The sequence below is a fragment of the Mirounga leonina genome, unplaced genomic scaffold (assembly GCF_011800145.1).
Source record: "Mirounga leonina isolate KUSES-001 unplaced genomic scaffold, KU_Mleo_1.0 Mir_53, whole genome shotgun sequence".
Taxonomy (NCBI): Eukaryota; Metazoa; Chordata; class Mammalia; order Carnivora; family Phocidae; genus Mirounga; species Mirounga leonina.
The window spans coordinates 31,019,175-31,035,431 of record NW_023270807.1 but is presented as its reverse complement, the minus strand read 5'-3'; the positions used below and the strand labels follow the sequence as shown (position 1 = coordinate 31,035,431).

At 34.8% G+C, this 16,257-nt stretch overlaps 1 protein-coding gene across 1 annotated transcript in view; it reads right to left on the bottom strand.

Annotated features, from left to right (window-relative positions):
- Positions 1-16,257, bottom strand: part of COL19A1 (collagen type XIX alpha 1 chain) — a 321,624-nt gene that overhangs the window by 134,237 nt on the left and 171,130 nt on the right. The window contains exon 15 of the mRNA XM_034990815.1: positions 7,892-7,945. Coding sequence (XP_034846706.1) covers positions 7,892-7,945 — 54 coding nt within the window. The remainder of the gene's footprint in view (positions 1-7,891; positions 7,946-16,257) is intronic.

The following is a 16,257-nucleotide window of genomic DNA, read 5'->3' as shown; positions in this document are numbered from 1 at the left end:
AAATAGGTATAAAATGATGAAAGCATATAGATGACTTTATATTTACTTATTTATATACACATGTAACACCCAAAGCACACAAAATGACTGAATAAAGTCAGAATACAAATGGACAAAATCTGACCATGAGATTTATAATGATACAGACACATAATGATTGAAAGCTTAACATTCCTAGTAGAAAGGGTACCTCATACAAAAAGAACATAAATGCAAAAATAAACCATTATATTATTTTTTATATGGTAGAATTTGTATTGTGGTATATTTTTTTCTCCCAAAGTGGGTATTTTAACTCAGTAAGAGTTTTACCAATTATATAATATTGACCTTTTATAAGTGTTAATTTTAATTGTCTTATAGGTAAACCGGGGATAACTAGATAATTCTAAATGGTAAATGAGTTTCTAGAAAGACAGCAAATAAAGACAAAGACAGCAGTATCAGGTATTGAAATAATAGTGAAGGTTCCCCAAAGTCTGCTGTGGAGCTCTACAAATAGAAGTGTAGGGAGAAATGTAAATTTGATCATTTTTATCCTCTGAGTATCATGTTTGGTTTTGTAAATTCAAGTAAGATGTTGGGGGAAAGTTGCATAGCCCTTGAAACTTGACCAGGGTACACAATTTCCCAGATACCCATCTAGAAATATCATACAGGATCAAATATGGTATTTCTTTGGTAATCCTTAAGAAGAAATCCTTAGGAAATTTCACAGAAAGCAAATGGAAAAAGATGTCATGTGTATGCCAGGAAGTTTAAAACATGTGCAATAAACGTGAGCCATTATTTGTAGAATGCAGAACCTCTAAGATGTTATTTAAAACATGTATATTTACATATTTATATATGGATTAAACAACAACAAAAAAAGAGATGCCTTTTTCCTATGTTTATGTTCTACCTGGGACAAGAGTTAAAACTATTTTTTAAGAAAATTTGATGGGGGGTGCCTGGGTGGCTCAGTTGGTTAGGCATCTGCCTTTGGCTTGGGTCAGGATCTCAGGGTCCTGGGATCAAGTCCCACATCAGGCTTTCTGTTCAGCTCTCTCTGCTTCTCCTTCTCCCTCTGTGTGCACTCTCTCTCTCAAATAAATAAAATCTTTAAGAAAATTTGTTGACTTTTTCCTTTTAGCAATACAAATTCTTGGTACAAGGATACAAGTAATAGCATTAGTGAGTGAGTAGAATTATGGATACACTCACTGTGAATTTTAAAGGTCAGTTTCAATACATAAAGTTAAGAAGAGTGTCATCTTCATGTGCAACTAACCAAATTACTTCCTGAAGCTGAAAATTCATCATTATTCATTCTTTTCTCTATAGGCTCCTCCTTAAAACTCAAGCCAATGTAAAATAATTTAATCCCAACTACAGACAATTGTTAGTGGTTTCTACCAGGCCCTAAACTCACTTCACTGGAACGATGAGGTCATTCTATGGCTCTGAAATTAGCACTGTGGAATAAGCTACCTTAAAAAAAAGAAGAATTTTTTTAACCATAAAATTTCTGTTCAAGATCAAAATTACAATCAAGCAACAAAATGCAAGAATGAGGTGTTATCTTGGTCCAACCAGACAAACTTGCATTTGGGGCAGTAATTAGCTGACTCACCAGCAAAATGCTTTTCTTCAGAGACCTAGAGTGATTTCTTTAAAACGTTCATGGTAGTTTTATGCCAACCTTGATACTATCCAGACATGCACTTAATGTGACAGAAAAGGAAAAATCCAAGGTCACATTAAAACAATAATTTTTTTTATATTTTGGGAAATTCTGAAAACCTGCAAGGAATCTATGTCTTTGAGGGAACTTTTATAAATGCCAGTTCTTTTGAGATATTTCATATAAACTTCTGTGAACATGCTCAGCTGTCTGAAATACTCCACTTTTCACTAAGATACTTTTCTGGGCTCCCATCCAGGTCCTGTCCTTACCGCTCCAACAGATTCCGCATTTCTGTCTCTCCTTCCTCATGATTCACCCCCTAATTTACACCTTTCTTGCAATTTTCGTTTCTAATGCTCTCTCCATTATTCAGCTAAAACTTCTCTTTCAGCTGGCACCTATTCCAGCCACCTCTTCTCTTATCTAACATCTTTCCTCTGACTTTGTTCCAAATTTTAATCCTCTTCAACCCTCCATACATCCTGAAATACTCTTCTGTTGGCTTCTTGGCTCTGCAGTGTCCTGGTCCCTATTTTGGCCCTTCTCTGACTTCATCATGGGCTGAACATCCTCTGGGCCCCCATGCTGTTCTCCCTTACTTCTCTCTGATATACTCTCATCTGTGTCTTAGGGTCAATGCTAAACGTAAGTTTTAAGAAATGTGTTAATCTATAAAGGATGTGTGAACTTAAAAATGTGCCAGCCAAATGTTTTACCTGTAGGATTTTAAAAAGATAACAAAGTAAAAAAAACCAACCATATATATATATACACACACATATGTATGTATATAATGGCATATGACAGAATCAAAGAAGAAAATCAGGAGATTAAGAAAAAAAAAACCTATAAATCTCAGATATATATTGTCATGAAACATTGTTGAGGTTAAGAGAAGCTTTTAAGTATGAGAAGCATATTGCCGTGTATTTTATTAAATGAACACTTTATAATCTAAGATTTAGTTACTTAAAAGACAGTGAAAAGAATAAAATCAACTAATACAAATTTGAAACAGAAATTTGGTGTGGTTCTTGGAGAAAAATAGTGTTCTTATTGTGCTTATAGAAAACTATACACAAAGATCAAAGAGAAAAAGAAAAGGAATTTATCAATCAGAATCTGTATGCTTAATAAAAATAATAGTAATATTAACATGTTTCTACAATGTTTGATATTGTTCAAAGTATGTTTACATGTGACACCTGTATTTGTTTTTTTGTTTTTGTGACACCTATGTTTGAAATTGACCATAATTGTGAGATATTGGTAGGGCAGAAGCTAGTATCTCTTTAACCACTGAGGAAAATGAAGAAGTCAATGATTTATTTAAAATTAAATGTTCTGAAAAAAAAATTAAATTAAATTAAATGTTCTGCTTTCATTAAAGACATTTATGCCCAGAATTAAAGTATGTATAAGACTTGCCACATATTTTATATGTCATTTCAATTAACTTAATGATTGTCAATTCCTTCCTGGTCAAACACCTGTAATCAAAATAAAAGAGTTTTGTTGATAATGTGTCAATAAAAAATAATTTTAAATTCATAGACTTTTCTTTTGTCTTCTATTGCGTGCTTCAATGAAATGGAAAAATTATTGGTCTTAGCTTGCAGTATGTGTGTATGCATACGCACACATATACATATAAGTACATTAGTATGTCTAAAAGAGCTGAGTGCTACCTAACTCTCGAGCAGAGAAGGAATGGTGGCACTAAGATGGACCTAACTGTAAATATGTAAGAATGCTCATTTCCTTTTTTTTTTTTTAAGATTTTATTTATTTGACAGAGAGAGAGTGAGAGAGAGTATGAGCGGGGGGAGTGGCAGGCAGAGGGAGAGGGAGAGGCAGGCTCCCCATTGAGCAGGGAGCCCGATGTGGGGCTCTATTCCACGACCCCGGGATCATGACCTGAGCCGAAGGCAGATGCTTAACCGACTGAGCCACCCAGGCGCCCCAAGAATGCTCATTTCTTAAATTAATTGCTTCCCTTTTAAGTAGCTTATAAAGCAGAATAAATCATGGATTGTATTTGAAAATAATAATTTGTAAATGTGGATAATGTCAATAATACCTGTTCCAGCTTCTTTCCTCAATAAATAATGGCACTTGTGAAAGCCGGTAGTAATAACGACAAGCCATGCCTAACAGTATCTATAAAATTCTTTTACATTCTTTAGTTTCTGACACTGTTACTCTTGATAGAGGCTAAAATAAAAGTAATATTAAATTATTGAGACTATACATATTTATAAATGGAGTAAATTTGCATAAAGTAGTGGTTGAACTTTATAATTTGAGTGTGTTCCTCCATAATTATGAAGAATACATAAGTTTAATTAATTCTTTAACCCACCTTCCTCTGAAATGCAAGCTTTGAGAGGGTACAATTTCAATTTGAAGCATTATTATTTTTAAAAAGCCTCATTTGAATATTTTTTCATTTCAGCTAGTCTCTGACAAGGACTCTCATAATTATCTTACAAGCCAAATTAAGAAATGTGGGTGGGAAGGAGGCAGCGTTTAATGTATTTGTACATGATTTAATTATCATGCCATAAGAACATCAGTGGTAATCAAGATGGCAGCCTTTGTTGGTACATGCAATTGTCAGGTTCTACTCTGTTCGGGATTTATTAAAGATTTGCATGAAGACTTAGAGGATAGGCTTATCAAATTTTACGGTGACATAAAGCTGGGAGCCATTTCACTGGAAAAGAAAACTAATAGAATGATATTAGGGACTAAAATCCAGAAGATGAAATTTAACAATGACAGGAATCAGTTCCTTCTCTGTGATTCAAAAAGGCAACTAACTGTATATACAAACAGCAGGGATGAACATCTGACTTGGCAGAAGTTTTCATTAAAATAAAAGAGAGGGATGGGGATTAACATAAGAATAAAAAAATAAATAAATAAAATAAAATAAAAGAGAGGGAACATTACAAATTGACCACATGTTGTTTAAGTCAAAAGTGTGGTATCATTGTACACTTAAAAATTTGTCAAGAGGGTAGATTTCATGTCAAATATTCTTACCACAGACACACACAAACAACTCTGTCATATGAGGGATAATTCAGACATAATGCCCTCAACCTAGCCTCACCCACCTAACTCTATAATTTCCATCTCAAACCACCTACAGAGTATAAGTTTTTGGGAATTAAAACTAAAAATCTGTTTATTATTATATTTTTCTATTTTGAGAATATAGTTGACTAAAATTGTATATATTTAAGGTATACAACTTGATGATCTGATATACATTGTGAACTATTCACCATGATCAAGCTAATTAACATACCCATCGCTTCATACATAATTACCTTTTTCTTTTTTTATGGTGAAAACACTTAAGATTTACCGTTTTAGCAAATTTCAAGTATACAATATTAATTATAGTCTCATTGTTGTACATTACATCTCTAGAACTTACTTATCTTGTATAACTAAAACTTGTACGCTTTGACCAACATCTCCCCCATCCTCCTCAGCCCAGCCCCTGGTAACCACCATTCTACTCTGTTTCTGTGATTTTGATATTTTTGGATTTAGACATATAAATGAGAACATGCAGGATTTGTCTTTCTGTGTCTGGCTTATTTCACTGAGCATAATGTCCTCCATGTTCAACCATGTCCTCACAAATGGCAGGATTTCCTTCTTTTTTAAGACTGAATAATACTTCATTGTGTGCATTTGTGTGTGTTTGTGAATCACATTTTGTTTATTCATTCATCTGTGAATACACATTTAAGTTGTTTGCATATCATGAGAGTGCAGATATTTCCTTGAAATGCTCATTTCATTTCCTTTTGAATGTGAAGTGAAATTGCTGGGTCATAAGGTAGCTCTATTTTTAATTTTTGGAGAAACCTCCATACTCTTCCACAGTGGCTGCACCAATTTACATTCCCACCAAGAGTGCACCAGGGTTCCCTTTTCCTCGTGTCCTCACCAATACTTGTTACCTCTTATCTTTCTGATAACAGTGATTCTAACAGGTATGAGGTGACATCTCATTATGGTTTTGATTTGCATTCCCTGATGATTAGTGATGTTTAGCACCTTTTTATGTACCTGTTGGCCATTTGTATGTCTTCTTTTGAGAAATGTCTACTCAGGTTTTTTGCCCATTTTTAAATTGGGTACCTGGGGGTTTGCTATTGAGTTGCATGAGTTCCTTATATATTCTGGATATTAACTTGGAGGTATAATTTATCACTCAGTTTGCAGGAAAGGAAAGTTATTAGAAGGAAAATGTCCTCTGGATGCAGAACGTAGACATAAACTCAGAAATATGGTCCTAGATGCAATTAGACATCTTGGCTATCACTGGGAGAAAACAGAAGAAGAAGCCTGGAAATTAACTTCACAAGGTCATTTCATCTGGTCTTCTGCCCCCAATGAGTTAATTGCTTAAGGCAGACTCAAAATCTAGATAAGTAATTTTCTATTTTTCTCCCTGACGCTACTTAAACTTTGATCAAGTGGATTAACAAACTCCTGAATAGAGAGGGTCTGGAGAGCCAAATGGGAAACTACAGTTGTATATATAGGTATTGGGAGCAGAACTCAGATAGGACTGCTTTATAAATAATTTTAAAATTTCAGCATAGTTCCACTTATTTGCAATGTGTCCTTTCCAAGTTGCTTAAAAACCTCAGTTTCTCTATGAGAATGACAGTATTACATATCTCATGGAGCTATTGTGAGAAATAAATAAATGAAAAAATAATTTGAAGCATTTAGCACATTATAGGTGGCTCATAAATCTTAGCCATTATTCACAAAACTTTTCCTTTTATTTTCTTAACCATCAAAAGTTATTAAGCCCTTTTGTGTTCACTAAACTAGCCATTTGTAGTAAAAAGTAAACATAGAATTTTTAATTTTTAATTTTGATTTTTGTCCAAATCAAATCTTAATTGTACTACTAAAAAATAAATAAATAAAAACAAAGAAACAAAGCTGCTCTAGTAGAAGGAGTTAGTTTAAAAAAATACACAGAAGCGCATCAGCTCAATCTTAAGCTCCAATAGAAGTATATTATCTATAGTACAAGGGCATACTCGCCACATTTTGCTCTGCCCTAAGTAATACCACACATGTTTAGTCCCATTCCTGATACTGCCACAAAGTCCATGAGTATTTTCTGAGATCAGCATGTTGGGAGTCCGAAACCCATATAAGAGGGAGTTAAGAGACATGGGATTTTATTAACCTGATAAAAGGTAAACCTTGGTAAAATATACCACTGGCTCCCAAATACTTGAAAGATTCTAATATACTTGAGGCAAAAGACTTATTTGCCAGAGGACAAAACTGGGAATAATAAACAAAAATGACTAAAAAAGAGATTTGGGGTTAATACCCTAGGACAGTAAAAGAGAACGTGAGATTTAGAATCAGAAGCCCCATATTCAAGTTCTGGCTCTACTTTTTTTAGTATATGTGCTGCCAAAGCAAGCACCTGGATCTACTTTTTATTAGCTCTTTGACTTTAGGCAAATCACCTAAACTCTGAGTCATATAATCCTCATCTATAAGGTAACAAAAGTTAATAACAATAATCATATGAGCAAGTACATAAAATGTTTCAAGACATTAAAATGATTTGAAAATAGCAATAACAATAAGCCATAAGAATGAGGTAACCCACTGCTGAAAATGTTGAAGTGAAGCTTACCCATTATCACTGCAGGGGTTCCCTTTACTGGGGGAAGCTAAGACTAACTATTGTAACTACAATTTACTCACTTACTACATATTTTATCTCAAAGGCAGCAAACTGTAATGAAAGAAGAATTATAAAGCATCACTAAAGTCAATAATTTAATTCAACTAAAGACTGCAGTTAATATTCACAGTCTTTACAGAATTCATGAACAGGCGGGAACTCCACAAAGATACTCATCAACTTAACTCAAAACCTCAAAATATGAGCAATGTTCCCTAGATCAAATTACAGTTAATTCGTTTCACCTAAACTGTATTTCTACATTTGTGCTGCCAATCTTGAAAGTATATAGAACTTTCTGGATTGTAAAAGCTCTGTCAAAATCTCAGATCTCAAATTTCAGCCTTTGGATAGTTAATACTCTCCTTATGCCCATCTGCTTGCTGTATTTTGGGTTTATTTTTATTAATGTTCAGAAATAAGTAAGCCTTGAGATAGTAATGCCTGCCAGTTGTCCCAAGTTTACTTACCCTCTGACCTTCTTTTCCAGGTGGACCCTGTGGGCCCTGTATCCCCAGGGAACTCTGTGGGAGGTGGAAAAGAACACATGTTAATAGACTGTTTCAAGTACACCTGCCTCACAAAGAATGTTGTGAAAAGTAATACCTACTTTATTGATTAAACCAAACTTGTAAAGTGATTTAAGCTCTTCCAAAGTTAGACTCTAATATAATAATAATGGTAAATTGTCCTGTGACTGGTTTGTCTTTGGAGTTAACTCCAGAAAAGAAAAAAAAGGGATTCCAAACCAGGTGTGAGGCCACTGTTCACTTCCAGACTCCAGACTTCCTTTCTGACTCTCATATGGTCAGAACTATGTTTCACCAAACTACCATAAATAAGGAGGAACAATATTTGCAAGCAGGAAAAAAAAGGTTCTTTCTACATATAAACTCTATAAATATAGCCACATTTTTGGTTGAGAATAGCTCTTCTAAGTATCCACTAAGAAAACACATGATTATGATGTTGGCTTCAATATATGTCTTTTCATAACATTTAATTTTTAATATCACAGACATTATTTAATACTTTCACAACAACATTATCAAGAGGCAGAAAAAATAAGCATTTTTTTCAGACTCTGACAAAAGGCCCAGGAAATTCCAGGTGCTGTTAATCTGTAAGTCAAGTCTCCTGATTGTCACCGTTACTTTTACATAGGAATTCTGACTCAAAATGATGGTATATTTTTTAAAAAAATTGTCAGCTGGGTGCCTGGGTGGCTCAGTTGGTTAAGCGATTGCCTTCGGCTCAGGTCATGATCCTGGAGTCCCGGGATCGAGTCCCACGTCGGGCTTCCTGATCAGCAGGGAGTCTGCTTCCCTCTCTGACCCTCCCTCCTCTCATGCTCTCTATCTCATTCTCTCTCTCAAATAAATAAATAAAATCTTTAAAAAAAAATTTTAAAAAAATTGTCAGCAGTTATTGCCTCTCTGAAAGTTTCTTCTTAGTTCTCCTGATACTTCCTCCTTCCCTATTCAACATTTTAAACATGGCAGTTTAGGCTCATTTTCTTCTCAATCCGCATTCTCTTGCCATGATCTAATGTACTGTGGACTTTGAATATTCCAGGCCAGTGATTCTAAGATTTACAATGTGGGTATCCAACCACCTGCTTGAGATACTCACTCCTCTAGGGCATCTGAAACTTAGCACATCAAACACTGAACTTAGGACCCTCCTCCCCCAGACTGGATTCTCTTCCAGCATTCTCAGTAAATTCACACATCCTGTTAGTGCTTATGCCAGAAATCTAGAACTTATCCTCCGTACTTTCCTTTCTCAAATCTCTCTTTCACATCCAGTTACCAAGTTTGGTTGGTGCATCTCCAAAGTATATTTGGAACCATCTATTTCTTTTCATTCCTATAGCTCCCATCATCACTTCTTGCTTGCTCATCGGCTTCCTACTTGAACCAGACACTAACCCCTCCATTCTCCACATCATGCCAAACTGATCTTAAGAAAACCCAGCCTGATCACAATTCTCAACTTCAAGCTGTATTACAAAGCTGTCATCATCAAGACAGTATGGTACTAGCACAAAAACAGACACATAGGTCAATGGAACAGAACAGAGAACCCGGAAATGGACCCTCAACTCTATGGTCAACTAATCTTTGACAAAGCAAGGAAGAATGTCCAATGGAAAAAAGACAGTCTCTTCAACAAATGGTATTGGGAAATTGGACAGCCAAATGCAGAAGAATGAAACCGGACCACTTTCTTATACCAGACACAAAAATAAATTCAAAATGGATGAAAGATCTCAATGTGAGACAAGAATCCATCAAAATCCTATAGGAGAACACAGGCAGCAACCTCTTTGACCTTGGCTGCAGCAGCTTCCTATTAGACATGTCTTCAGAGACAAGGGAAACAAAAGCAAAAATGAACTACTGGGACTTGATCAAGATAAAAAGCTTCTGCACAACAAAGGAAACAATCAATAAAACTAAAAAGCAACCTACAGAATGGGAGAAGGTATTTGCAAATGACATATCAGATAAAAGGCTAGTATCCAGGGGCACCTGGGTGGCTCAGTTGGTTTAGCGGCTGCCTCAGTCGATTAAGTGGCTGCCTTCGGCTCAGGTCATGATCCCGGGGTCCTGGGATCGAGTCCCACATTGGGCTCCCCCTGCTCTGCGGAGAGCCTGCTTCTCCCTCTGCCTCTGCCTGCCACTCCCCCTGCCTCTGCCTGCCACTCCCCCTGCTTGTGCTCTCTCTCTCAAATAAATAAAATCTTTAAAAAAAAAAAAAAAGGCTAGTATCCAAAATCTATAAAGAACTTATCAAACTCAATACCCAAAAAACAAAAAATCCAGTCAAGAAATGGGCAGAAGACATGAATGGACATTTCTCCAAAGAAGACATACAAATGGCTAACAGACACAAGAGAAAATGCTAAAAGATCGCTCATCATCAGGGACATACAAATCCAAACCACAGTGAGATACCACCTCATACCAGTCAGAATGGCTAAAATTAACAACTCAGGAAACAACAGATGATGATGAGGTGGTGGAGAAAGGGGAACCGTCTTACACTATTGGTGGGAATGCAAACTAGTGCAGCCACTCTGGAAAACAGCAGGGAGGTTCCTCAAAAAGTTAAAAACAGAGCTCCCTATGATCCAGCAATTGCACTACTAGGTATTTATCCAGAGAATATCTACACCCCAATGTTTATAGCAGCAATGTCCACAATGGCCAAAATATGGAAAGAGCCCAGTTGTCCATCGACTAATGAATGGATAAAGATGTGGTGTATAACACACACACACACACACACACACACACACACACACACTGGAATATTACTCAGCCATCAAAAAGAATGAAATCTTGCCATTTGCAACAACGTGGATGGAAATAGAGTGTATTATGCTAAGTGAAATCAGTCTGAAAAAGACAAATACCATATGATTTCACTCATATGTGGAATCTAAGGAAAAAAAACCCAAGTAAACACAGGGGAAGGGAAGGGAAAATAAAATAAGATAAAAACAGAGAGGGAGGCAAACCGTAAGAGAGTCTTGAGTCTTAACTATAAAGAACAAAGTGAAGGTTGCTGGAGGAGAGGTAGGTGGAGTAACTGGGTGATGAGCATTAAGGAGGGCACATGAGGTAATGAGCACTGGGTGTTATACGCAACTGATGAATCACTAATTCTACCCCTGAAATTAATAATACACTATATGTTAACTAACTTGAATTTAAATAAAAGAAAAAAAAAAAAGAAAAAAACCCAGACTGACCTTCCCTGACTTTCCACAGGAAGGGATGAATGTCTTGGTTCATCAGTCTTAAAATGCCTTGTATTTGACCTTTAAAGTATTTGTCATAAGTTCATTTAAATGATTGTACAGGTAATGATTCATCAAGCTCTAAGGACAACAGGTAGAAACTGTCTTATTCACACAATGGGCCTATTAACATCTGAGTGAAAAAATTCATACTGGAAAATCAATTCACTTTAGTAAGTTTTTGGATAAAGCCAATAATTTTCAAAGAGTCTTACAAATATTTGTGATTAGCCTATCATATATTAAATGCTTAACTGGTTTGGAATAAATGAGAAAAATAGTAATAAAAATTCAAACAAATCTGAATTTACTTCCATTCCAGAAGAAACATTCCTTTGTTACCTAATTTTAAAAAACTTAGGAAACATTTGTACATTCTGAACTTTTTCTTTAAAAGTTGTGGTTACCTTTAAACTAAAACATCAGGTGTGTTTGTGATGACCTATAATTAATTATTATGTATATATTCATTTTTTGTTTTTTTATAGAAGAAACTGTTTCAATAAATGTGATAATGTGCATAATTTCACCATTTAATTTTATTTTGAATAGAAAAAAGTTATAAATTTTCATTCAGATAACTTTCATATGATCAAAGTCAGTATTTAATAAAAATTACTGTAACTCATTTTCAAAAAGCATTAATACAAAAAATTCTGCATGTATCACAAATCCTCAGTATTTCCTCAAGTCTTTCTGATTCCTTCCCTACAAAACCCTAGTAAAATATATGTATGTATTATTGTCATTTCTTTTATCTATTCTTGGAACAATTTATTATTTATTTATTTTTAAATTTTATTTTATTATGTTATGTTAATCACCATACATTACATCATTAGTTTTTGATGTAGTGTTCCATGATTTATTGTTTGCATATAACACCCATTGCTCCATTCAATACGTGTCATCTTTTTTTTTTTTTTTTAAAGATTTTTATTTATTTATTTATTTGACAGAGAGAGAGAGAGGGAACACAAGCAGGGGGAACAGCAGAGGGAGAGGGAGAAGCAGGCTTCCCGCAGAGCAAGGAGCCCGATGCGGGGCTCGATCCCAGGACCCCGGGATCATGACCTGAGCCGAAGGCAGACGGTTAACCGACTGAGCCACCCAGGCGCCCCAGTACGTGCCATCTTTAATACCCATCACCAGGCTAATCCATCACCCCACCAGAACCCTCAGTTGTTTCTCAGAGTGCATAGTCTTTCATGGTTCGTCTCCCCCTCCGATTTTCTCCCCTTCATTTTTCCCTTTATTTATTTTTAAAGATTTTATTTATTTGTCAGAGAGAGAGAGAGAGAGAGAGAGAGCGCACGTGCGCCTGTGCACTAGCGGGGGTGGGGATGGCGAGGGGGAGGGGCAGAGGGAGAAGCAGACTCCCCGCTGAGCAGGAAGCCCAAGCCGGACTCAATCCCAGGACCCTGGGATCATGACCTGAGCCAAAAGCAGATGCTAAACCAACCGAGCCACACAGGTGCCCTAGTCTCTGAAAAATTTAATGTTATAGGGGCACATAAAGCCTATGTTTTATTGATTTAGGCAGGAATAAAAAACAAGGAATGAAAAAAGTGACCAGTTCTGTTTGATTTTTTTTACAAAAAACACCTACCAAATGAGATATAACCAAGGAAAGTTGGCTAATTAGGCCAACTTTAGGATGGTACATTTATAATGTGCATAAGAAAAACAACTTTTAAAATCTAAATATACCAAGTATTAATTATAATTACAGGGAGTTGTGTCATTTTTTAAAAGACTGACACAATCTTGGCTCTAGATTAAACTCCTTCCTTTTACCCTTAGGAAACTATTATCATTTCATGAATAGTCAAACTTATATATTACATTTTTGATATCCGTCCAAATGTTGACAGCTTTTTCAGTGTTTTTAAACATGAGCTACTAAAACATACACACACCAAATATTCATGGAGGGAGTACAATTAATTCTGAGCCACATATAATCAAAATTGCACTCCTTTAGTTGGAGAAATTATATACAGAAGCTGACAAAAATGCAAAAATATTAAACTTGATTTGGAGTGGATTCAATGGATTCAAAAATATTTATGAGAACCTTTTGTGTCTGAAGTCCAAATGGTACACTCACACACATAAAACCCACTAATATGCCCCCTCAGTGTACATGATTCTGAATCCCATGCCCCACCCCCACCTTATATTTGCTAAGTCTAGAACCCAGGGAGATTTTTAATGAAAAGTTAGGGAATTGTTTTTAATCTCAAATGGATTATTCACTATTTGATTTATCCATGACCAATTTTTAATCCTAGACACATTGCATTAATGTTCAGAATATTTTTGAGCTGTCTTTATTGAATATTAGTTGACATTTACAAAGAAAAATAAAATCAACACTGTCATTAGTAAAACATAGGCCAAGCAACTACAGAAAAATAATATTTTTTCCCAAAATAAGAAATCAAAATTTGGGGATAAGTCATTATTTACAATTATCCAGTTTACTACTCCTTCCATCTAGTAAAGTAAAATAGTGTTTGCTGATCACTTACTATTGAAAATTATACATATACCTATGCTCCAGCCTACCTAAACTTGGGTAGAGCTCAGCATTTGTCTCAGACCCTTCCCACAATTCTTTCTTACTCTGGCCTTAATGCCATTATGTATGTACTTTACTTATCCTCTTAGTTGACTCGGGGTCCTAGAGGACAGATCATTTTTTTTCTATGCTCTACCATACTTAATAGAAGAGACTCAATAGATACTTAGTAAATTGGATCAGAAGGAAGGAAACACTGGGATGGAAAAATAATGGGTGGTGGTGGTCGTAGGAAACAGATTTCTGGTCAATCTCTAATCATACTCATTTTCAAAACTTGAACTTAAATACCACATTGGAGAATTTTCTGTCTTGTAATTTCAATTGTGTCATATCTAAGAGTAAAACTGCCTTACAGTTCATTTAAGAATTGTTTACCACTTATGATATCATCTCTATTATGAAACTTATTTAAATTTTTGACCATTATTTGGTATTTTATAGATGTATACCATTTTTCAAGTTAGAGAATTGCATCTTGTGTATAATCTGTGCATTATTTTCTTCTTAGATTTCCTTTGCAGAAGAGTAATGCCGATTTATTTTTTCTACTTTTTTCATGTATTTAGTCTGCTATGAAAATAACTGTAATCTGGATTTTTCCTAAAATTTCACAAACACGAAGATTTATTGCTTTCTCAAAGAGAAGTGTAAGAATGTATTTTGGAGATTCATGATGTAAACATCTGCATATGTCTATACAGGCATTCATTCTTTTTTTTTTTTTTTAAGTGGAATTCTGGACATTAAAAATGTTGACAGGGAAAGGAATTCATAGGGCTGTTACTTCTTTTGGCTAGGATAAAACTATGTAAAGAATAGTCCAAGGAAGCTAAACCACTTTAAGTTCCAGTGGACAGCTATTACAGTGTGTTACACTATACATAGCTCTCTCTGGACAATCTCCTGATTACTTAAGACAGGCTACAGCTTGTCATTATGGAAGCCCATGTAAATATTTAACTGAGAAATTCCTTAGAATTAACCGATTCAGAACAGAATTTTGAAGTGTTTAACAAATACAGCAGATGTTTAGTAGAGTTAATAGGGTAGATTAATTGCATTTAAACACATTTTCATTTGTGAAAAGAGGCAAGATATATTCATAACTTCTTAATCAAAGAAAGAAGCTGAAGTAAAAAAGGGAAGTTTCATTTTGAAGTATTATTTGCACTCCCTTCCTAGGGATGTTGCAGAATATATGATACCTAAAACCTACTTCAACAAAAATGTTATGCAAGTATGTGTATTTTAACTGTTATGATTACTGCTTTAGAATATGCTTCATAGATTTGAAACATAAGATTAGGCAGAATCTGCATAGATTCTTAAAATGCCACTAGGGAATTTTCTGTCTTTCAAATAGAGTGTACAAAATTAAAATGGAAAACAGAGTTTATCTGTTTTTATAGAAAATTTCATGCCTTTAATATGAGAACAATGGGAACAAATGTGGTAAGTTGAAGATATCAGAACCAAAAAAAGCATGGATCAGGAAAAATGTAACAGACATATAGTCCTGTCATGGGAAGTGGTTCTGAGAAGTGGAATTCAAGAATGTTTATGTTAATAAATTAAAGGAGTGATGGGTGTTATGTCATTTCATGGAATTATCATGACACAGGAAAGAATTTCCCTTAGGGTGTTAAAGTATTCAGAAAAGGAATTCTATGTTATATATAAAAAGCCTAATATTTTATCATAAGCATTTGTCAGTGCACACTAGGAAATAGATGTCTTTGGAATAAAAAAACAATAGAATCTCTTTCATATACTAAAAAAAAAAAGAAAGAAAAAGAAAAGAAACCCTGACAAACCTTTCCAGTAACACTGACAAAAGAAGAATAAGAAGAGCCGTCGCTAGAAAGAAAATTTATGAAATATTTGTGTAGACAGGAATGTTTCAATCATTATAAGTTACAGTAAACAGGTTCCATAATTGGATGGACAATTTTATCCTATCTTCAACAATTTAAAAAATAGAGGTCATCTGTAGTGCTTTCAAAATTTAACAGTTTCATTTGAAAATCCTGCCAGCATTTTGGACATGAGGCATAATGAATTATGATTGTTCCATATGGTTATAAAGATAAATTTTAGTAATAATCTTTTTCTGTTTTCTGAACTCAGAAATCACATCTATTTTCATACATAGATTCTGAAATGTTTTCAGTCACTATTGATTCAGCCATTAACACTAGAAATATAAATTATAGAACATATAATCTGTGAAACTGGAATGCTATAGGACATCTGTACTCCCCACAAACTTTCCTTTACTAAGAATTTTTGCCCATATTAGGAGATATTCTACTTTGTAACTTGTATATATCCTCAGTTCCCTTCCACTTTGAATATTATCTAGCAGAGTGAATTGCATGTAGTAGGCACTGAGTGGCTGAATGACTGCTAGATTCTGATTCCTTTACACTTCTTGTGGTACC